Here is a 24,209-nt window from a genome sequence, read left to right as displayed (position 1 = left end):
TTGTTTAATTTCTATATAAAAAAAAATATATAAAAATAATTCGTAGAAGAAGCAAACAAACAAAAAATCGATTTGAATACCAGCTCACTTTAAAGCAGATTAGACCGAAGAATATCCCAGCAGCTAAACAACCAATCAAGCAAACAGCTAGCAACCAGTCAGCTAAACGCTGAAACACCTACTCTTAACTTTAGCTATGATGGCCATCAATTGTAACAATTGTCGTTTGATAAAAATAAAGATTGGAGAGCCTTATAACCCGCCTTTACATTCACCCAACAGTTTGCTTACAAAAATCTCAATTGTTGGTTGGTTGCTTGCTTATTTAGGGTATTTTCTATTCGTTTTTAACCTATTCACTCTTACTTAAAGCCTTTTTATACCCTACACCACTTTAGAGGGGAGGGTATATTGGATTTGTGCTGATGTTTGTAACATACAAAAATATTCGTCCTAGACCCACCTTAAAGTATACCAATCGCTTAGAATCGTTTTCTGAGTCGATTAAGCTATGTCCGTCCGTCCGTCTGGCTGGCTGGCTGGCTGTCCATGTAAACTTTGTGCGCAAGGTACAGGTCGCAATATTCAAGATAATTGGATGAAATTCGGCACGCACGTTTTATTTGACCTAAGGACGAAGCCTATTGAAAATGGTTAAAATCGGTCAATTATTTCACCTAGCCCCCATAGAACAGGACCCCCGAAAAGGGGTTCTGAGCTCATAATTATGTTAAATATACATATATACCGATAAAATACGGCACAACTAAGTTTTATAGAAGTCTTGATGACCCTGCCAAATTTCATAAAGATCGGGCCACATTTGACCCTAGCACCCATACAAAGTCCCCTTCAGAAAATTACTTGAATGTCCCAAATTAACTTATAAACACAAATATCGCGATGAAATTCAGCACAATAAAATATTATGTAAATATAAATATATTCACAAAATTTTATCGGGCTTGGTCCATATTTGCCCCTAGCCCCCATATAAAGCCTCTTTCAGAAAATTAGTTTGTCATCCGTAAATTGCTTAAATGTATCGGAACAAGGGAATATTGAAGATAAATGCTTTATTATGAAAAGTAAATCACATAAAATATTCATAACTGGTGTAGGGTATCATATGGTCGGCCACGCCCGACTATACTTTCTTACTTGTTTTTTCTTCTATTTCTCCACTTTTATTTTTCGTTTATTTGTTTGCCTAATCATGCTGTCATAATGTTCAAGATTTTCAAAAATTTTCTATACATATTTTTCTGCTTGAGCATTTAAATTTTACATTTTTATAACCACAACAAAAAAAAAAACTTTAACAACAAAAAAAAAAACTCTATTAAAAACTTTACAATTATTGTTTAGCTCGTGCTGTTTGACTACTATTACCAAAAGAAAAAAAATATTATAAGCAAATCTGAAAAAATCAAAGGAGTAGACTTTGGTCTTGTGAGGGGGTGTTTGCCGCTTTTTGCTTGTCAGCTTAATGTTGTTGCTTTTTTTCTACAAACTGCTCTGCTCTGCTCTTGATGGGCACAATGTTGATGACATTGTTTAGATTTTGAAGGTTGTAGGAGAGATTCTTGGTTATTTAAGAATTACTTAACTATTACTTAGAAAGGCAGCTTTAAACTATGGCCAAGACCCCCAAAGGGGAGGTATGGAAACCACTTTCATTACATATCAAATTTCATAATACATAACTTATAACTTTTGCTTTCAGTTCAGCTCTAGTTCAGTTGTTCTTCAGTTGTAGTTCAGTTGTAGCTCATTTGTAGTTCAGTTGCAGCTCACTTTTACTTAAGTTGTAGTTCAATTCTAGTTCAGTTCTAGGTTCAGTTTTATTCAGTTCTAGTTTAGTTCTTGTTCCGTTCTAGTTAAGTTTTTGTATTTCAGTTTTAGTTCTTTTCTAGGTAAGTTCTAGTTCAGTTCTAGTTTAGATCTAATTCAGTTGTAGTTCAGTTTTAATTCAGTTGTAGTTCAGTTCTAGTTTAGTTGTAGTTCAGTTGTAGTTCAGTTCTAGTTCAGTTCTAGTTCTGTTTTAATTCAGTTCTAGTTTAGTTGAAGTTCAGTTCTAGTTCAGTTCTAGCTCAGTTCTAGTTCAGTTCTAGTTCAGTTCTAGTTCAGTTCTAGCTCAGTTCTAGTTCAGTTCTAGTTCAGTTCTAGTTCAGTTCTAGTTCAGTTCTAGTTCAGTTCTAGTTCAGTTCTAGTTCAGTTCTAGTTCAGTTCTAGTTCAGTTCTAGTTCAGTTCTAGTTCAGTTCTAGTTCAGTTCTAGTTCAGTTCTAGTTCAGTTCTAGTTCAGTTCTAGTTCAGTTCTAGTTCAGTTCTAGTTCAGTTCTAGTTCAGTTCAGTCTAGTTCAGTTCTAGTTCAGTTCTAGTTCAGTTCTAGTTCAGTTCTAGTTCAGTTCTAGTTCAGTTCTAATTCAGTTCTAGTTCAGTTCTAGTTCAGTTCTAGTTCAGTTCTAGTTCAGTTCTAGTTCAGTTCTAGTTCAGTTCTAGTTCAGTTCTAGTTCAGTTCTAGTTCAGTTCTAGTTCAGTTCTAGTTCAGTTCTAGTTCAGTTCTAGTTCAGTTCTAGTTCAGTTCTAGTTCAGTTCTAGTTCAGTTCTAGTTCAGTTCTAGTTCAGTTCTAGTTCAGTCCTAGTTCAGTTCTAGTTCAGTTCTAGTTCAGTTCTAGTTCAGTTCTAGTTCAGTTCTAGTTCTGTTCTAGTTCTGTTCTAGTTCTAGTTCTGTTCTAGTTCTAGTTCTGTTTTAATTCTGTTTAGTTCTGTTTTAGTTCTGTTTTAGTTCTGTTTTAGTTCTGTTTTAGTTCTGTTCTAGTTCTGTTCTAGTTCTGTTCTAGTTCTGTTCTAGTTCTAGTTTTGTTCTACTTCTGTTCTAGTTCTGTTCTAGTTCTGTTCTAGTTCTGTTCTAGTTCTGTTCTAGTTCTGTTCTAGTTCTGTTCTAGTTCTGTTCTAGTTCTGTTCTAGTTCTGTTCTAGTTCTGTTCTAGTTCTGTTCTAGTTCTGTTCTAGTTCTGTTCTAGTTCTGTTCTAGTTCTGTTCTAGTTCTAGTTCTGTTCTAGTTCTGTTCTATTTCTATTCTAGTTCTGTTCTAGTTCTGTTTTAGTTCTGTTCTAGTTTAGTTTTAGTTTAAAATGTCCATAAAAAATCCATAGAATTTATGAATTCAAAGCATTCTGCTCTTAAAACATAATAATGATCTTAAACATAATGTAAAAAGAATTTTTCAATTGATCTAAACTTTAAGTGAAACCTTAGCCAGCAGCTTTAAACAAAATCCATTAAATAGCTTTGTTATTAACACACACACATACACAAAAAAAAGAAAACCTACTTTTCCAAAGATCAAGAAAATGATGATGGGCATTAGAGATGAAATCAAAGCCTCATCATCAGAGAGCAGCAAAAAAAAAAAAAATATTGTCATAAATTACATGAGTATGAAAAAAAGGCTTTTTTTTAAAAGCAACATACCAATACTTAGAGGAGGGAACACACCTTAATTTGTTTCAAACATATTTTCTTACTTAAACTACTTTTTTTTGTTCATTGTAACTGATTTGATTTGGTATCGCTGAACATATAAGTTTTTTTTTTTTTTTATTGTAGTAAAAATGATGTCTAATTGCTGAATATTTTCCTTTAACTTGTTATTAACTGTTTTGTGTGTGTGTTGAGGGTATTTCAAACCAGATTTAATTTAATTCTTTTGTTTGTTGTGTATGGATGGATGATGGTTGGTTTGGTAGAGAGAAAAAAATGTATCAAATACTTATATATTTTAATGGCCTTTGGGTTATTGCTGTGTGGTGTTGTGTGGTTTTGTTAGAAATCAAAAGTTTTTAACTGTTGCTGCTGCTGTGGCTTCAACAATTATACATTTGATAATAATTTAATTTCAGTTGTTTTTTAGTTGATCAATCTTCACACTTTTTTTGTTTTGTGAGTTTCAGAGTGTAAAGTGGTGTGACAATCCACTTACTTTTTTTTAAAATTAACAATTGAAGCTCTTTAGATTTATAAAAAAATTGTATATAAATAGATTGAAGTGACATGGTCACATTGATTTGAAATAAACAAGACCTACAACCATAATCCATCAAAATTTCGTAATGTTTATTTAAAATTTAAAAACTTGAAATTTCAAAACCAATTAGAGTGTATATCCGTTTTAGCTTATTATCTTTTAAATTGTCAAAACTTACCTTGGTACAATTTTCACAGGGATATTTTCTTATTTCGTTGTGTTGCAAAGCTCTATGTTTCAATAGCAAAGGCCGATGACAGAATCTTTGAGAACACAATTCACAGAAAAATTCGTCTTTACGAAAATGATGAGCTCCCACCAAATGATCATCAAGTCTGCAAAAAAAAAAAAACAAGATAAAATAAATATAAATATAATTAGCTCAACATTAAAGCAACATGTGTCGAAATTCACATTTCATTTAGTTGTTAAATTGAAGTTCAATATTTACCGATTGAAATCTCTATGACATGTAAAGCTACCAACAACCCCCTCCCCCCCCTCTAACCAAACATTCCACCTTTTTATTTAGTTAGTGAAAAGCAAGGCGTTCTATATTTGCATTAGTTGGTGTAACTCCCACAATTACCATCTGATAACAGACCCATAAACCCATCCAAATCACTAAAACTAAGTGTGTCATGTCATTTTAGTTTTTCTCCATTTTTATTTTTTTAGAAAGGGGTTTTTTTCTATTTGCCCGTTTTAGCTTAAATTTTCTAATACAAATCACTGGATTTCATCAGTTCGTGTTTGTCGTTTGGCACATGTCCTTTTTTCCACTTAAGTGTAAAGGGGAAGGTAAGCTAAGCTATATAGTTTGTTATTTATTAAACAGGGGTCAAATAAGTTTGAACTTAAAGTTGTAGCTGTTATGTATCCAAATTGGCCATCAGATGATCTTCATTACAGTAATAGTTAACTCAAACTTTAGGTTCTGATAACTCTAAGAAGTAAGAAGTTATACTAGAGATTAAAGCTATAATTTAAAGTCGTCACCTTAAGCTATCAGATGATAAAGGAAAATTTAGAAAAGTAATTAAGTTCGCTCTGTTATAACGTTTCAAAAACAGATTTTTTCAAAAATTATTACACGATATCTGACAAACTTAATACAATGGTTAACTCAAACTTTGGGTTGTGATAACTCGAAGAAGTAAGAAGTTATAATAGAGATTAAAGCTCTATTTTAAAGTCTTCACCTTAAACTATCGGATGATAAAGAAACATTTTGAAAAAACGTTAAGTTCGCGCTGTTATAACGTCTTAAAAACTAGGGGTTTTCAAACATTATTAAACGATATCTGACAAACTTAATACAATGGAGAAATTCTAATGCCAGATTAGGGTTCAGCACAGTTTAGTCCTTAACAACAGAGGGTCTGTGTTATTAAATAAACTTCTCAAGATCTTTTCTGTAGACATTGTCAGCGATTTGTCAGCAGTCTTAAGAAAAGTTAGATCTTAAAAAGTCGAGAATTTGTTTCTCTGTTATTGGAAAAACAGAAATGTAAAACTATGTTATTGGATTAAATATATATGACTCCATTGTTAAACTTTTCATGACCTTTGCTGATATCTATATGACAATGTCAGCGGTTTGTCAGCAGTCTTTAAATGTACTTCATTTCAAAAAGTCGAACCATTTAAACTTTGTTATTGGAAAAATAAAAATATTGATCTTTGTTAATGAACTTCTCATGACATTTTCAGATATCTATGTGACAATGTCAGCGGTTTGTCAGCAGTCTTAAAAGGTGTTAGATTTAAAAAACGAATTTCTCTAATATAGGAAAATAATAACATTTCGCCCTTTTTCAATTGTTTAGTAAATGGTTCAGTAGTTGTTTCAATATTATAGAAATATAACCTTTTGACCTTTGAATCAATATGTGTCAAGGCTACAAAAAAGTACTTGCTATAGAAAGAGCACCTCGTCGTTAAAAAAGTAGGTATTTCAGTAAAAAATCCTCAAGTTATTACAACATTATCTGATGAATTTGTCTCCCTGACTTTATATATAAAAGTCAAAAGGTCAAATCATTATAAAACTGAAACCTCTTGATTAAATGGCAAAACAAAAACTGAATGTTTCCCTACAGCTTACATACTGTTGTTATTGCGTCTTATAGATTGGAATAGAAAAAATATGTTTAGTATAAAGGGGATCTGAACTTTTGACCTTTGACCCATAAAAAAGTTTCAGCCGTTTGCGTTTGAATATATATAGGAATTTAGTAATAAGTCCTTTAGACATTTCACAACATTATCTAATAAATGTGCATGCCTGTGACCTTTACTCTACTTTTTATAAATGTCAAAAGGTCAAATCATTATAAAACTGAAAAATCTTGATTAAATTATTAAAAATCTGAAAATTTATTTGCTGCTTACATACTGTTGTTAAATGTTCAAGTATTTTTAGTATAATAGAGATATGACCTTTTGACGTTTGACCCAATATGAGTCAATAAGCTGCAAAATAGACAGGGCAACAAAATCAAAAGCTTAAACTTAAATAATCTAGGATTTTTGGTAATTAATCCTTAAGAGTCCAATAGAGTCTAAGGAATTTGTCTGGATGACCTTTGCACTAATTTGCATAAATGTCAAAAGGTCAAATCACTATAAAACTTAAATTACTACTTGATTCTAATGGATAACAAACTAAACCTTTTCCATTAGAAAGTTGAAAAAAAAAAAATATCAAATGTAACATAACATACATGTTGTATGCTTAGCCTACTTCCCCTTTTTTTTAAGCACTTATCCTACGAGTGAAGTTGTTTATATGGTTGCCTGTCGAGTTGTTTTCATTTTGAAGTGACTTTTATGTTTTATGATGATGATGATTTTTGTGATTTGTCAATTGCGTGTTGTTGAAAAATCAAAATTGTCCATTAACTGTATTATTGAGTTTAACTATTAGCACTCGCCTGACAAATCATGACGATGACGACAACGACGACTACACACTAACATAGATTTATACTTTGTAGACAATCCAACAACTCTATGTAAATTTAAATATTCTAATGGAAATTATTTTCGAAACAAAAATAAGTCATCAAATATTTAGTTTTGCAAATGGCTAACCAACACTTTTAGAGTAAATATTTGCAAAAATTGTTTAAAAATAATTAACACTTTTGATATTTGTGGAAGAAAAATTAGCAGAGATTTAAAAGTTTTAGTTTCTTTAGAAAATTTGAAAAATTTTAAACTTTGACCTTAATCAAAAAAGTTTTTAAATTTTTATTTATCAATAAAAAATGTTTCTGAATAATATAGAAAAAGGAATATTGTGGTATAAATAAAATGAAAATTGTGAACTTTGACCTTAAATGTAAATTCTGTTTTAAATTTGTTGGTTGTGATAATTTATAAACAAATTTGATAACTTTTGTAAAATTCCTAAAATTTATTGAATAATTTGTAATATTTTTGTTTTGGTAAAATACAAATTTTTGCAAAATTTGAACTTTGACCCCGCGAAAAAAAAGTTTTTTTATTAAAGTTTTTATATATTTTTAGTTTCAATAAGTATTTTTTTTATTAAAATTCCTAAAATTTTTCAAATATTCATGATATTTCGTGGAAATTTTTATATATTTCAAAATTCGAACTTTGACCTCGAGGAAAAAAATTGCTAAAATTTAGATTTTTAGATAATTTTTTGACAAAAATTATTGAATTTTAAATTAAAAAATTAACATTTCTTAAGATTTTTAAATAATTTTTGATATTTAGTGGAAATTTTTATATTTTTTGAAAATTTGAACTTTGACCTCGAGATAAAAAATTGCTAAAATTTGGATTTTTATAAAATTTTTACATAATTTAGGTTTTAATAAATCTTTCTTTATCTAAATTCCTTAAGATTTTTTAATAATTTTTGATATTTAGAGGAAATTTTTATATTTTTCAAAATTTGAACTTTGACCTCGAGGCAAAATATTGCAAAAATTTGGATTTTTATAAAATTTTTACATAATTTAGGTTTTAATAAAACTTTCTTTATCTAAATTCCTTAAGATTTAAAAAAAATTTGTGATATTTAGTGGAAATTTTTATATTTTTTGAAAATTTGAACTTTGACCTTGAAACAAAAAATAGTTAAATTTTTTTTTTATAAAATTTTTTAAACATTTTAGATTTCAATAAATAATTTTTAATTAAAATCCCAAAATATTATTAGATTTTAATGATTTCTTTTAGTTTGTGGGTTTCTTGTGTATTTTCTTATTTAACCCTTTTATTTTCTTTTGTTTTTGGGTTTTCTTTTCTTGTGTTTTTTCGTAAACAATAAAACACTCAATCATTTATTTAATTTGTTTAAACGGAGGTGTGTTGATGAGTAAATGACAAATTAATAAAATTAAATCATTAAACACTCTAAACATAGTAATTATCAACTACTAAAGCTAGTTATAGGACGGGGGGAGGGGGTCTAAGGCGATTTGATTACTCCCTAAGGGATTTGTTGTAAGGAAAAGAAATTAAATCGATTGTTTTATGTTTTACCGGCCGCACGTATTCAGAAACGTCTAATAAACCCTAAATAATGGATACATAACTTTATAAATACGGGGCTAAGTGATTTTAAAAAGTTGTTCAAGAAAGTCGGTCTTTATAGTCCGTTATATTTGGAATTGGGTAGATTTTTATTAGCAAAATTTTTTTGCAATTGTATAGAGGAAGTTTAGGTCTCTTAAAGGGACTTAGGACTTTTAAACTTTGAATTTTTCTAAATTTTTTTCCGTACTTACCCTTCTAGTTCTATAAACACTTTATCGCAGACTTCACAGCGTATATCAAAACCGTTTTCATCATCACTTAGTTCACTTTTTATTTGATCCGATGATTTGTCTTTTTTATAATCCTCTTCACGATTTAGGTTCGAACCATAAAATGAGGCTGAAAGTAAAAAGGGTAACAAATTAACAAAAGATAATTTTAAAATATTTATGTTTAGAAATTAAATAAAATACTAAATTAAGCGAAATCCAACTAAGTTGCCAAATATTTTAACTCCATAAATGATAAAAATAAAAAAATTAAGAGTTATAGCCTAATTTGTCAAATAGTTTAACTTCTTAATACAACGAATAGTGTTTAAAATTGCAATTATTTATTTGGAAAACATATCTCTAATAATTTTCATGGACTTGCATTGAAAATGTTAAAAATATGGACTTAATCGTTTCTGGTTAGAAGTTTATTTAAAAAAAGTATTTAAAAAAATTATTATCTAGAGCTCATTGGTCACAATTTTGTTTTTTATATATTTTTAGAGATAACCTCTTTTGCACAAAATTTCGGTTTATTTTTGCAGATAACCTCTTTTGCTTATAAGATGATGATTGCAAATTAAAGAAAACTTTTTAAAATTGTTTAATTATTTTAAAGCAAATAGTTTAGTTTCATTATAAGTTATTAAACTTTGTTTATATTAATTTTAGAAGATAACTTCTTTTGCATATAAACAATTAGTAGTCATATATGATGGCCATGAAACTTTAATCTGGAGGTTTTTAAACAAGATTTCGTTTTATGTAGTTTAACTTTGTTTTTTTTTATATTTTTTCAGATAACCTCTTTTGCTTATAAAGTGATAGCTGTCAAATGATGGTAAATTAAAGAAAATTTTGCAAAAATTTTGTAATATTTTAAAGCAAATAGTTTAGATTCATTATAAGTTATTAAACTTTGTTTATATTATTTTTGAAAGATAACTTCTTTTGCAAATAAACAGTTAGCAGGCAAATAAGATGGAAGAGAAACTTTATTGAAAATAAAACTTTACAAAATTTATATTTATTTTAAAGCAAATAGTTAAGAGTTAGTTAAAGTTATATAACTTTGTTTCTAGACATTTTTGTAGATAACCTTTTTTGAATATAAACAGCTTTAAGCAGCAATAAAACACTTTAAAATATTATGTTATTAGAATGTAAATAATTGAGTATTAGTTTAATATTTTAAGTTTAAAATTTTTCAAAAACTGCAGTTAACCCATTTGGCAAATAAGGCTTAGCCCAGAAAAGGCTTAAAAAACACTTCACTTTTAATTAAAATTGTAAAATAATTATTTTTTTAAATGAAATAATTTTCAAAATTTTATTTAAAATTTCTTTTTGTTTATTACTTTTTTTGTTAAATTATTTAACTTTTTGTTATAAATTTTTTATAAAAAAAATACTTCTTTAATAAATTAAATACTTTAAGGCACTAATTTCTTTAAAAAAATATTTTCAAGAAGAACTTCAAAACGATGCAACCGAACTCTTCCGTTTCCGTTGAACAAGTGTTTGACCATTGAATCCTTTTGAGCGTCAAGTGTCCTTTATGTGAAGCTTGCCTCAAAATAATACAAGGACTTGTTTTATATACATATGTTAATAACTAGTAACACTCATTGTCTATGGTTTGTATTAAAAACATTTTTTTTCGTTATTCACTAAACACGTAAACATATTCATATAAATAAAACTGAATAGATAATTGGCCTTTGTATGTAGGAAAACAAAAACACCCTCAACTCTTAACTTTTTTCAATAATATTTACCCATTACACCCCTAAAAAATATGAACAAACACCTGAACAGTTAAAGTAGAATTTAATAAACCTCAAAGGACCTGTAGTTTAAAAAGAAGCATTATGTTTATGTATGTGTGTGGCAAGCATAATTTAGTATTAAGTGTTTGCATATAAGTCTTGTTTTTAAAGAAATCAAAAAATATTTTTTATAAAATATAAAGTCAAATGGTTTTCGGGTTTGTATTTTAGGGGATGTTAGACACTAGATGTCACTAAGATTTAACTGGCCACGCTGGAGTGATTTTTACCCTGTTTTTACTATTAACTTATTTTACTTGTGGTCTTAGAACTTGGCCCAGATGGCCATGAGTTGCTGCTGGTGGTTGTTTTAGCCACTTGACTTTTTTCACCCAACTGTTGGTAAAAGGGTATCAAGTCTAAGGTTAAATAAGGATTTCTTTTTTACCTTTTCTAATGAACTATTTTTCACCAACACTAATTATTTTATTTAAATTGCCAACCCAACAACAACAACTACAAAAAGAGGGTTCAAAAAGTCAAGAAAACGATGACATAAAATTGGGTGGTGATATTCAGCCATAGTAAGGCACCTGTTCGAAATTCCCACGCAATTTTTAAAAACTAGTGAATAAATTTTTGTAGAATTTTAAACAAAAAGTTAAAATTTTAAAAAACCGTTACTTTTTTACACAAAATTTTTAACATATTATTTCAAACAAATCCTTTACTTAACAACATTATTAAGCAATTTAAACAATTATGTAATTAAACAAGATGCAGTTTTCTTCCTTTAAATAACGTTACTAACATTTACATCAATTTAAACAATAATTTAATTAAACAAGCAGCATCTTTCTTCCTTTAAATACCGTTACTAACATTTACCTTAATCAGTGGAAGCAATAATTTAATTAAATCTATTAAAAACTTTTAGCAGCTTTCATTTTCACGCAAACATTAGTTAACAACATATTTTAATCAATGCAAACAATAAATTCATTGAAATGATTAAAAACATTTATCTGCTTTAAAAGGCTTTAGTTTAATCTACTCCTTATTAAACCCTGTCTACTACTATACAATAGTATTAATCATTTCTGGTTTTGCTTTAATTCATTCAAACAATAATTTAATTGAATTGTTTAACTACCATAAGCAGCAGCTTTTTTCTTTAAATAACATTATTTTACAAACTTTTTAATCAATTTAAACAACAATTACATTAAAACGATTAATAAAGCTTTAGTTTCAACTCTTTTTTATTAAACTTTGTAATTTTGCCCAATTTCAACTTTAAAACCTTTTACTTTACAAAATTTTTAATCAGTTCTAACAAAAGTTTTATTAAAACAATTAAAAACTTTTAAAAGCTTCATTATGCTTTACAAAGCTTTAGTTTCAACTCTTTCTTTATTAAACTCTGTAATTTTGCACAATTTCAACTTAAAAGCCTTTATTTTATAAAAGTTTTAATCAATTTAAACATTAATTTCATTAAAACAATTAAAAGCTTTTTTCTGCCTTAAAAAGCTTTAGTTTCAACTCTTTCTTTATTAAACTCTGTAATTTTGCCCGATTTCAACTTTAAAACAATTTATTTTACAAAAATTTTTAATCAATTCTAACAATAGTTTCATTAAAACGATTAAAAACTTTAAAAACCTTCCTTCTGCTCTAAAAAGATTTAGTTTCAACTATTTCTTTATTAAACTCTGTCATTTTGCCCGATTTCAACTTTAAAACCCTTTATTTTACAAACATTTTTAATCAATTCTAACAATAGTTTTATTAAAACGATTAAAAACTTTTAAAAGCTTTCTTCTGCTTTAAAAAACTTTAGTTTCAACTCTTTCTTTATTCAACTCTGTAATTTTTCACAATTTCAACTTTAAAACCCTTTATTTTACAAACATTTTTAATCAATTCTAACAATAGTTTCATTAAAACAATTAAAAACTTTTAAAAGCTTTCTTCTGCTCTAAAAAGCTTTAGTTTCAACTCTTTCTTTATTAAATCTTGACAATTTGGACAGTTTGACCTCATTAACACTCTACTTTAACCCTTTACTTTACAAAATTCTTAATCAATTCTAACAACAGTTTCATTAGAACTATTTAAAGCTTCCTTCCGCCCTAAAAAGCTTTAGTTTAAACTCTTTCTTCATTAAACTCTGTAACACAACTTGATCTGCTAATGCTCTACTTTAAGATCCTTTATTTTACAAAATTTTTAATCAATTCTAACAATAGTTACATCAAAACGATTAAAAACCTTTAAAAGCTTCCTTCAGCTTTAAAAAGCTTTACTTTCAACTCTTTCTTTATTAAACTATGTAATTTTGCACAACTTGAACTCCTAATACTTCACTTTAAAACCCTTCATTTTACAAAATTTGTAATCAATTCTAACAACAGTTACATCAACACGATTAAAAACTTTTAAAAGCTTCCTTCTGCTTTAAAAAATCTTTAGTTTAACTCTTTCTTTATTAAACTCTATAATTTTGCACAACTTGATCTCCTAATAATCTACTTTAAAACCCTTCATTTTACAAAATTTTTAATCAATTCTAACAATATTTTCGTTAAATTGATTAAAACCTTTTTAAAGCTTTCTTCTACTTTAGAAATCTTTAGTTTAACTCTTTCTTGGCAATTTTGACAACTTGGCCTACTAATAATCTACTTTAAATACCGTTACTGTATAAAAGTATTAATCATTTCTATCAATTATATAATTAAATCGATTAAATACTATTATCAACAGCTTTCAGTCTTAAATAACGTTACTTTACTACACTATTAATCACAACAAATAAAAATGTAATTAAAACTATTAAAAACTCTAAGCAGCTATACTCTCTGTTTCAAACATATTCAGTTTAACTCTTTTTTTCTCCAAACCCTGTCACTTTTGACAGCTTAACAAACTAATACTCTCTAAACTATTTAATGATTTTTCTTTCCTATAAATGAAAAATGACATAACTTCTGTTAATCAATTGATGAGACCAAACGCTCTAACTCTAAATAAAAAATTTCTATTTGCAAAATCCCAAAAACTAACATTCTTAGATTTTTCTCTATTTTCTATTAAAAGATAACAATTCAATTTGATATGATTTTTTTCGCCTAATGACATGTGCCACATATTGTTTTGTCATCAATTTGCTGCAAAAAGAAGTTAGGAACTCAGAACAGTAGTCACTTGGTTTAGTTGATTTGACTTTTTGCCTCGTTTTTTTTTTTCTACGGTGTTAAAACATGATTGATGATGATCAATTCTAAATATGTTCTTTTCATTCGAGTTTTGTGAAAATTGATGATGACTGACATTGGACTGGTTAATGATGTTTTTTACCCCTTTTGTTGGCGTGAGGTGTGTTTAATTGGAAATACTATATAATTTAGAAATAAAGTTGTTTGCAGATTTTTGTTCGTCTTAATTAATCAATAATACTTAGTGCACACTGCAACAATATGAGGAAAACTTTAAAAAGTTATTGAGATGTTTAACAAATTAATTAATAAAATTTATAAGAATTTTTGGGGGGACCCAAGACCACAAATCTTTCAAAATTATCTTTAATAGCCACACAAACCTTTTTATTATTAATATTAAATTTAAAAAGATTTTATGAACAAATTTTGAAATAAAATTTTTCTAATTAAGGTTAATATAATAAAGAAAGTTAAGGGGGACTTTAGACCACCAGTGCTTTTAATGGGTTAATTAACTAGAAAGCTATTTGACCTTTAAAGCGTTTAAGGTTTAATAAAGTTATGCCTAAACTTTCTTTGAAATTAAAGGGAAATTGAAAATCTTTTTTTGTAAAATGTTGGATTTATTAAGGTTATAGGTTTTATTGTGGGGTTTACTTGCAAATTTTTAACCCAAAAGTTTAAACAAAGCAGAATCCGAGTACGAATTTTTCCATTACTTGAGGTTTTAGAGTTATCGTGTCCTTAAGTTTAAAAAAAGACCCCTTTGTTAAGCCACATTCTCGAAATAGGAAAAAGTTTTTAAAAAGGAAAGACCTTTGTTTTAAATTCGACTTTGTGGACTTTAAAATTTTATCAATAAAGATATCTTCGAGCAGTTATAAAGTCTCAAATATGACCAAAACCGTATTTTTCTAAGCTTTAGCACACAATATCTCAAAAACCTGATGTCTTAGAGGAACTGTGTTAACAGATTCAAATCATTTCTTTAGAAAAGTATACTTTGGTTTCTGGGTTTTCAATTTTTTCAAACTTTATTGATCTGCTTCATCTAATGAGACTTTTGAGTCCCCTTAGGGGTCATTGTCACAAAAATATTTATAACTTCTGAAATACTAATGCGAAGGGTATAAAATTTCTTAGAGCTATAGACCTTAAGTTTAGCTTTCATATGAAAGCTTAAAGAGATATTAAGCCCTAACCCAAGGGACGCTAGAGAGGACCAAATTAAGATATTTCTAAAACCTCAGTTTAAATTCGTTAGATTGGACTTTCAATCCTAGGACTCTATATCTCAAATATCTGATATAATAGAGGAACTCTGTTAAGAGATTCAAATCATTTCTTTAGATAAGTATACTTAGGTCTCTGGGTTTTCAATTTTCTTCAAATTTGATTGAACTGTATTATCTAATAAGTCTTTTGAGTCCCCTTAGGGGTCATTGTCACATAAATGTTTATAACTTCTGAAATACTAATCCGATGGATATAAAATTTGGTAGATCAATAGACCTTTAGTTTAGCTTTCACAATAAAGCTTAAAGAGATGTTAAGCACTAACCCAAAGGACGCTAGAGGGAACCAAATTAAGTTATATTTAAACCTTAATTTTGAGACTCTGTATCTTAAAAATCTGATGTAATAGAGCAAGTCTGTTAACGGATTCTAATCAATCCTTTAGAAAAATAAATTTTGTTTTTTGTGTTTCCAATTTTTTCAAACTTTATGGATCTGCATTATCGAATAATTCTCTTGAGTCCCCTTAAGGGTAATTTTCCTAAAATGTTTATAACTTTTGAAATACTAATCCGATGGGTATAAAATTTGGCGGAGTAATAGACCTCAAGTTTAGCTTTCACAATAAAGCTTAAAAAGAAGTTTAGCTTTAAACCAAAGGCAACTAGAAACGTCAAAATTTTGATAAATTTTTTATTTTTGAGAAATTTTCAAAAACTATGAAAAATTTCCTTAGTTCCACATATTTTTACCACTACCTCTTCAAGAGTTTGAATTAAAGTTTTCATTACGCCAAAAAACAATTGTTACTAGATAAAGATCAATTTCCTATATTTGAGCGATATATTGTATGTTGCTGTTCAAATGTAATAAAAATAAACCAAAAAACACATTACGCAAACAAGATTATAAGATTGTAAGACACGTACCTCAACTTCAGCATTTTAATGTTTGATCTTGACGCCACACAGTCATAAATGTGGGAATCAACACAGCTGGACTCTTTTTTAGTGTTTCTACTGTGACTATATGGTATAAACTCGAGTTCGAGTGTAAAGTTTAACTTTTAAGGAAAAACTAGAGTATAGTAAACCACAACAATAACAACAACAAAACATAAAAGTCAGTACCAGTAGTAGTAGTTTGGCATAAAACAATTAGTAGCGACAACTGGGAAACAAACAAAAATTTTAGATTTGTTCCTTTTTTTAGAGGTTGTTTTAATGTTGGTGTTTTACTGCTGCTGCTGCAGGCTTTTAAAGACAACAAGATGTGTTAATAGAGATAAATGCGTGACTTTGTATAAGGCACGCGTTTAAAATTGTCACCCAAATATACACACACATACACAGCTAATGATAGACAATAAGCTATAATTTAATAATGAATCGCTGCAGTGAGTTTAGTTTTATAAGGGCTTTTTGGCTGGAAATTACCTAATCATACAGACAGACAGACAGACAGACAGGCACATGCAAACGATTCTGTCTTAATAATAATAATAGTAAAAACCCTCCACCAACTTCAAATGATCAATGATACTTTTACGCGATATCATATCATATATTCAAAATGCTTATTTGTTATTGTTATTTGTGTATGTCTGTCTATCCATGCAATCCCATGAAAATATGACATTAAATTGATGTCAATGTTTGTCAAACAGATTATAAGGGCTCAGCACCCCTTTTGTCAACAAATCACTAACGAAAAACAATTAAAAAGGCACATGCTGCAGCTCTAGGACACACGGTGGTACATATGTAGCTTACAACAAAAGTGTGAATTAGGATATGACTGCAAACACATATATAAGAGAGTAAATGTGTGGGTATAAAAAAAAGATACTTTTTCATTAATTGTCTCGAAAAATGTGTTAGTTGCACAACCACACAGCAAACTATAATGCAACCGTCTGGACAACCAACAAACACACATGTTTTCATTTGTTATTAAAAATGTTTGGTTAATACCTTTTAAATATAATACCCTCAAAAAGGGAGAATAACTCAATATCATCTCAGCAGCAGCAGCACCTCCAACACAATAACACACATTATATGACTTGAAAACTTTATTATTATTATCAAATATGGAAAAAACAACAACATCATGTTTCAATCCTAATCCTCCCGTATAAAAATGTTTTGCTAGCTACTGTTGTTGTAGCTATGTGTATGAGGCAAGAGCCTTGTAATTTACAATGTTTGTAGGATTTGAGCTAAAAATTTCCTGCTTGCTGATCTTAACTGCAGATCAAGACTTTAAACTAGTAGTAGCTGTTAATGTTGTTTTCATGTTGATTCATTTTAACACAATTAAGGATTAAAATTATAAATACTTTTAAAATAAAGACTCGTGGCAATGTTTAAAATCCTGCAGCTTAAAATGTTTTTATAAAAACTTTTTTTAATATTTTGTTATATTGAAAAAGTCGGGGATTTAATCAAAATATAAGTGTTTGACATACTTAACGTGAATACGTGTTTAAGTAGTTGAGTTTTAAAACAAATTTGCATTTGCCCAAGCTAAGAGCTGAAAGGGTTAGAATTTTCCTATCTTACAGGATTTAGAATTTTTTGGAAATTTTTCCGTTATTTTAGATTTTCAATAGTTAACTTGGGGTCTTCAGAAAATTTTTAACAAACAAACATACGGACGGACAGGCAGACAGACAGACAGACAGACAGACAGACGGACGGACATACATACATACATATATACCTACAGACAGACGGACTTAACTAAAACGTTTTATAAAGATTCAGAACAGAATATCTATACATCGAAAGTAATTTTGATAGAATTACTGAAAATTTAAATAACAAAAATATCTGGGGTCTTCAGAAAATTGTTTTTAACAAACATACGGACAGACAGACAACCGGAGGGATAGACAAGATGTGTAAGGGCTTAACGTTAACACCTGCCATGACGGCCTTATCTCTTATCTTGAGAACGGTCTCAAGTGGCAATTTTTGTACATGGCTGTAACGGTCCATGTACAAGCACTTTGCTGGAGAACTCGAGTTATCTAATCTCTTGCCATAGTAGAACCGTTGCGGAATGACAGACAACATGGAAGCAATCCCAATGCAAATCCCCACAAGGAAAAAGCAATCACTGGTCTAAAGTCCTAAGAAGATGAGATGATCATTCTAAGGAAAGGCCGAGGATACATTTGATCATCACCAGTTTATAGTCCCGGCAGACTAGAGAGGTATTGGTAGCACCTATTTTCCCCGGGATATTGCACCAAGGTAACATGCCCCCAGGGGGAAACATACAGACAGATGGATATAACTTAAATGATTTATAAGAATTCAGAATATGTATATAACGAAAGTAAATTTGATACAATTACTAAAAATTTAGATGCCAAAGATAAATGGGGTCTTCAGAAAATTGTTTTCAACATATAGAAATACGGACAGACAGAGGAATATCGCAAAAGCGTTCAATAAGGATTCAGTTTTATATGTACAATGTACGTACATACATATGTATATGTGAAAAAATAATATTTCAACCGATTCGAAATGGTTATATAGTTCTATGGTATAATAAACTTTTATTGTCATGTCATCAGATCAGACTTTTAGAAGTTATTAGAGATTTCATAAATAAAGGTTGGTTTTTAAGGGGGAGTGTTTCAACCGGAAAAACCTGATGTGATGAGGCCAGTACAGTTCAATCCTTTAGAATAGTAAACTTTGATTTCTGGGTTAAAAAGTCTTTGTTAATCAAGGGCCTTCAGAAAACGGATAATGGAAAGACAGATGGACAATGCTAAATACAGTTAGACTATTTGTATATAAACCAGACTTGAGGGGTAACGATTACAATTACTTTACTTCAAGCCCAAGTAATTGATTTAATAAGAGATTTATATGTAGATCGAAGTGCTTCAACTTTTTTGAATGTGATCCAAAAAAATAAAAATGCTTTGCTAAAGTAACCGTTTTTTATAAAAAATTTCCCAAAGTCTTCAATTTAAAATCCAGAAGAGGGTGTTTTAGTTTAAAAACATTTTCTCAACCCAACGAAACACCTTTTCAGTAGACAAATATGTTTGTAACGTATTTTCTTTGTTGGCATAAACTTATTTTGGAAAAGAAGTCATGCTCAGGTGCCTGCTACTTATACACTTCATCAAAACGATATACATATGAGTGCAAAGTTAGAAGAATATATAACAACCTTGACTAGAAGACATATGGCACAACAATAAATTAATGCGTTTCTAGTATTTTTGCCACACAAAAAAAGGGTGGGAAAATACTTAAAAGTGAAATTTAAAAAAAAAAAATTAACTTTAAAATAACAAATAATTAGTATTTAACAATAATTTTCTAACAAAAATCTTCTAGAAACTAAGAGTGTGAAATTTTAACAAAATTTTTAAAAAATGTTATAAGATTTTTATTCCCTAAATTGATGTATAATTTCTTTCACTTACCATTATCACGTTCACTTCTATCATCACTGCTATGTATTGAGGAACCATTATGCATTTCACCATTGGTCAATAAATCCTGTTGATCATAAAGGGCTTTGGGTCGACCATCGATTATTATCTCTTCACCAGCCTCTATATCACGATTTGATTCATACCAAAGCTGTGTGTTTATTAACAAAGAAGAAATTAATTTAAAAAAATTTTAATTATTTCAAAAAACAACAACTACTTACACAACCCGCTACATAAAAATGATTAAAATTAGCCTCTTTTTCACCTTCCAAATTGGAGGAGGTACGGATTTTCTTTAATAACAGCTTAACTTCGGGTGAGGGTTCTAATAGGCTGCGTATATGGGAGATGGGTAAGATCTAAAAGTAAAAAAGAAATAAATCGAAAAGAAATTTATTAGAAAAAAGTTTTAAAATTAATATAAAAACAATTTTAAATAAAAAGTTTATTTTATAGAATTTTGTTAATTTTTTTATATTTTTTGCTGCCATCTAACGTTCCGTAGCTAATGTAAAGTTTAACTTTATGTTAACTAGTTGTGGTTTTGTCTTTGAGGTTTGTGTCTTTACTTTAACATTGTGTTGTTAACAGTAAAATGTTAAATTTTGGTAGTTGTTTAATGTAAACTAGTTTTTACGTGTTTTTTTATACACCGATATAGTGAGGAGGGTAGTTTGTAACACCAAAAGTATACCATTCGGTCCAGATTCACTTTCTGAGTGCATTACGCTATGTCCGTCCGTCCGTCCGTCTATCTGTCTGTCTGTCTGTCTTTATGTGTGCCATGTAGGCCTATAGACTAGACTATAGACTAGACTACAGATTAGACTATGGATTAGACTATAGACTAGACTATAGATTAGATTATAGACTAGACTATAGATTAGACTATAGACTAGACTATAGATTAGACTATAGACTAGACTATAGATTAGACTATAGACTAGACTATAGATTAGACTATAGACTAGATTATAGACTAGACTATAGACTAGACTATAGATTAGACTATAGATTAGACTATAGATTAGACTATAGACTAGACTATAGATTAGACTATAGACTAGACTATAGATTAGACTATAGACTAGACTATAGACTAGACTATAGACTAGACTCTAGACTAGACTATAGACTAGACTATAGACTAGACTATAGACTAGACTATAGACTAGACTATAGACTAGACTATAGACTAGACTATAGACTAGACTATAGACTAGACTATAGACTAGACTATAGACTAGACTATAGACTAGACTATAGACTAGACTATAGACTAGACTATAGACTAGACTATAGACTAGAATATTTACTAGACTATAGACTAGATTATAGACTAGACTATATACTAGACTAATACTAGACTATATATTAGACTATATACTAGACTATAGACTAGACTATATATTAGACTATATACTAGACTTTAGACTAGACTTTAGACTAGACTATAGACTAGACTATAGACTAGACTTTAGACTAGACTATAGACTAGACTATAGACTAGACTATAGACTAGACTATAGACTAGACTATAGACTAGACTAGACTATAGACTGGACTATAGACTAGACTATAGACTAGACTATAGACTAGACTATAGACTAGACTATAGACTAGACTAGACTATAGACTGGACTATAGACTAGACTATAGACTAGACTATAGACTAGACTATAGACTAGACTATAGACTAGACTATAGACTAGACTATAGACTAGACTATAGACTAGACTATAGACTAGACTATAGACTAGACTATAGACTAGACTATAGACTAGACTATAGACTAGACTATAGACTAGACTATAGACTAGACTATAGACTAGACTATAGACTAGACTATAGACTAGACTAGACTAGACTATAGACTAGACTATAGACTAGACTATAGACTAGACTATAGACTAGACTATAGACTAGACTATAGACTAGACTATAGACTAGACTATAGACTAGACTATAGACTAGACTATAGACTAGACTATAGACTAGACTATAGACTAGACTATAGACTAGACTATAGACTAGACTATAGACTAGACTATAGACTAGACTATAGACTAGACTATAGACTAGACTATAGACTAGACTATAGACTAGACTATAGACTAGACTATAGACTAGACTATAGACTAGACTATAGACTAGACTATAGACTAGACTATAGACTAGACTATAGACTAGACTAGACTATAGACTAGACTATAGACTAGACTATAGACTAGACTATAGACTAGACTATAGACTAGACTATAGACTAGACTATAGACTAGACTATAGACTAGACTATAGACTAGACTATAGACTAGACTATAGACTAGACTATAGACTAGACTATAGACTAGACTATAGACTAGACTATAGACTAGACTATAGACTAGACTATAGACTAGACTATAGACTAGACTATAGACTAGACTATAGACTAGACTATAGACTAGACTATAGACTAGACTATAGACTAGACTATAGACTAGACTATAGACTAGACTATAGACTAGACTATAGACTAGACTATAGACTAGACTATAGAATAGACTATAGGCTAGACTATAGGCTAGACTATAGACTAGAGTAGACTATATACTAGACTATATACTAGACTATAGACTAGACTATAGACTAGACTATAGACTAGACACAGACTAGACATAGACTAGACTATAGACTAGACTATAGACTAGACTATAGACTAGACTATAGACTAGACTATAGACTAGACTATAGACTAGACTATAGACTAGACTATAGACTAGACTATAGACTACACTGTAGACTAGACTTTAGACTAGACTATAGACTAGACTTTAGACTATACTATAGACTATACTATAGACTAGACTATAGACTAGATTATAGACTAGACTATAGACTATACTATAGACTAGACTATAGACTAGACGATAGATTAGACTATAGACTAGATTATAGACTAGATTATAGACTCGACTATAGACTGGACTATAGACTAGACTGGACTATTATTAATCAAAGGCCTTCAGCAAAATTGTCTATAGAACGACCGACATATTTCATTCAATCTGGGTTTTAGTATTTTCCCCTTAATCAACTTAAAATACTTTGTGAGACTCTAAGGACTAACATTGTACTAAGATTCTTAAATACTAGGTCTTTTAATAATAAATGAATTGAGCGTGACAGACAATTGTCATAAGTTCGGTCAACCCTACGACAAGACAATGACATGACTAATTAAAAAAGGAAAACCACAAAAAAAAGAAAGAAAATACTAAACAGTAGCCACTACCTAACTACTAACCGGCATACTTACTTAAGAAGCTAAAAGTAAGTATAAAACACTTGTGTGTTCATGCGAGCAAAAAGCAAGAAAGACGTCACATAGTCTACAAAAGAAATAGACAAGACACTGCATACTTTCCCCTAGAGTATATATTTGTAGTAATAAAGAAATAGATAAAAGAAAAACTCAACCAAGCATAACCTAAAATAATTAATTTTACAAAATTTATTAACAGTTATTTCAAAAACCTTTACATATTACTAAGAAATCCTTATTTTTTAAGGAAATTTTTGGTGAAATTTTTTTTAAGCAAAATTTATGTTTGTTAGACTGTCATTATTCAGCTACTGCTGGGTTTGTTTTCTATAATTCATAATCACTTTCAAAATCCTTTTTTTTTTTTTGCACAAACAATTCACTCAGCCAGCAGTTGGTAAAGCATCACTTTTACCATATAGTTTTTTTTTAAATATTTGTTGATGATAAAGACGTCTCGCCTTATTTTACATTAACTGGAGTGTAAAGGGTAGTAGTAGTAGTAGTAAGTTTGTGTAAAAAATTATAAAAAACGTTTATATTTTTTGATTTTTTTTTAAACAAAAACAACTCTTCAGTCCTATTCGAAAATACATGAATAAAAAAATAAACTCTTCACTTTTCATTATACATACTTAAATCCTTACTCCCTTTCTATATACAAATATGCCTACATACATACATACATATGTATGTATATGTATGTACTAAAAATGGTATTTGTAGACTTCAATGGCCAGTTAAAGTTGTGCTTTTTTATATATACACATACAATATTTCTGCACATGGTACCCTCTTCACTTTTTTTCGATATAAAAAATGTTTTCCTCTGTTTGAATTTATTTAGATGCTCTTGTCTAGCAAGTCATTTGGAAAAACGTCGGTTATTTAAATGATATTTTTATTTCTCTCTTTCAGAATGTAAGAGTCCTTTTTTTTAAATATCCAGCTGTTGTTGTTGTATGTATAAATGTTTTTTTTTTATTAAGTGGCTTATGTGTACGTATGAACAACATACATAAGTGAATATGCAACATGCAACACGCTCCAAAAATTATATTGTTTAAAGAAATTATTAAAATAAGTTGTTCATTTAAAATAAATTTTTTGAAAAAAAAAAGTTTTTTTTTTTTTTTTAATTTTTCAACAACTGCCTTACAAAAGAACTTCAAGTATAATGTGTGAGTTTAAAATACAAATATTCCAAATGCTTTTTGTGGATGTGAAGCATCTTATGTGACACATGTATACACTTAGTTTAACTAACGTTTTGTGGAGAAAAAGTTTAAACTTTAATGTATATACAAGAATCAAGATTAGAGAGTTAACCATACGCCTGTTTTACATACAAATAGAAAACCTCGATCCAATCATAAATTTTTGCT

The 24,209-nt window shown here is 29.1% G+C and overlaps 1 protein-coding gene across 1 annotated transcript in view; it reads right to left on the bottom strand.

Moving 5' to 3' along the window:
- Positions 1-24,209, bottom strand: part of LOC119610968 (transcription factor hamlet) — a 36,785-nt gene that overhangs the window by 2,855 nt on the left and 9,721 nt on the right. Inside the window, 4 exon segments of the mRNA XM_037966394.1 lie at positions 4,209-4,365; positions 8,800-8,947; positions 19,509-19,668; positions 19,742-19,879. Of these exon segments, the coding sequence (XP_037822322.1) occupies positions 4,209-4,365; positions 8,800-8,947; positions 19,509-19,668; positions 19,742-19,879 (603 nt within the window).

This window comes from Lucilia sericata, unplaced genomic scaffold (genome assembly GCF_015586225.1).
Source record: "Lucilia sericata isolate MDLA Ls3-8-SP2 unplaced genomic scaffold, ASM1558622v1 Contig001326F_arrow, whole genome shotgun sequence".
Taxonomy (NCBI): Eukaryota; Metazoa; Arthropoda; class Insecta; order Diptera; family Calliphoridae; genus Lucilia; species Lucilia sericata.
This window is presented reverse-complemented; position numbering and strand designations above follow the sequence as displayed.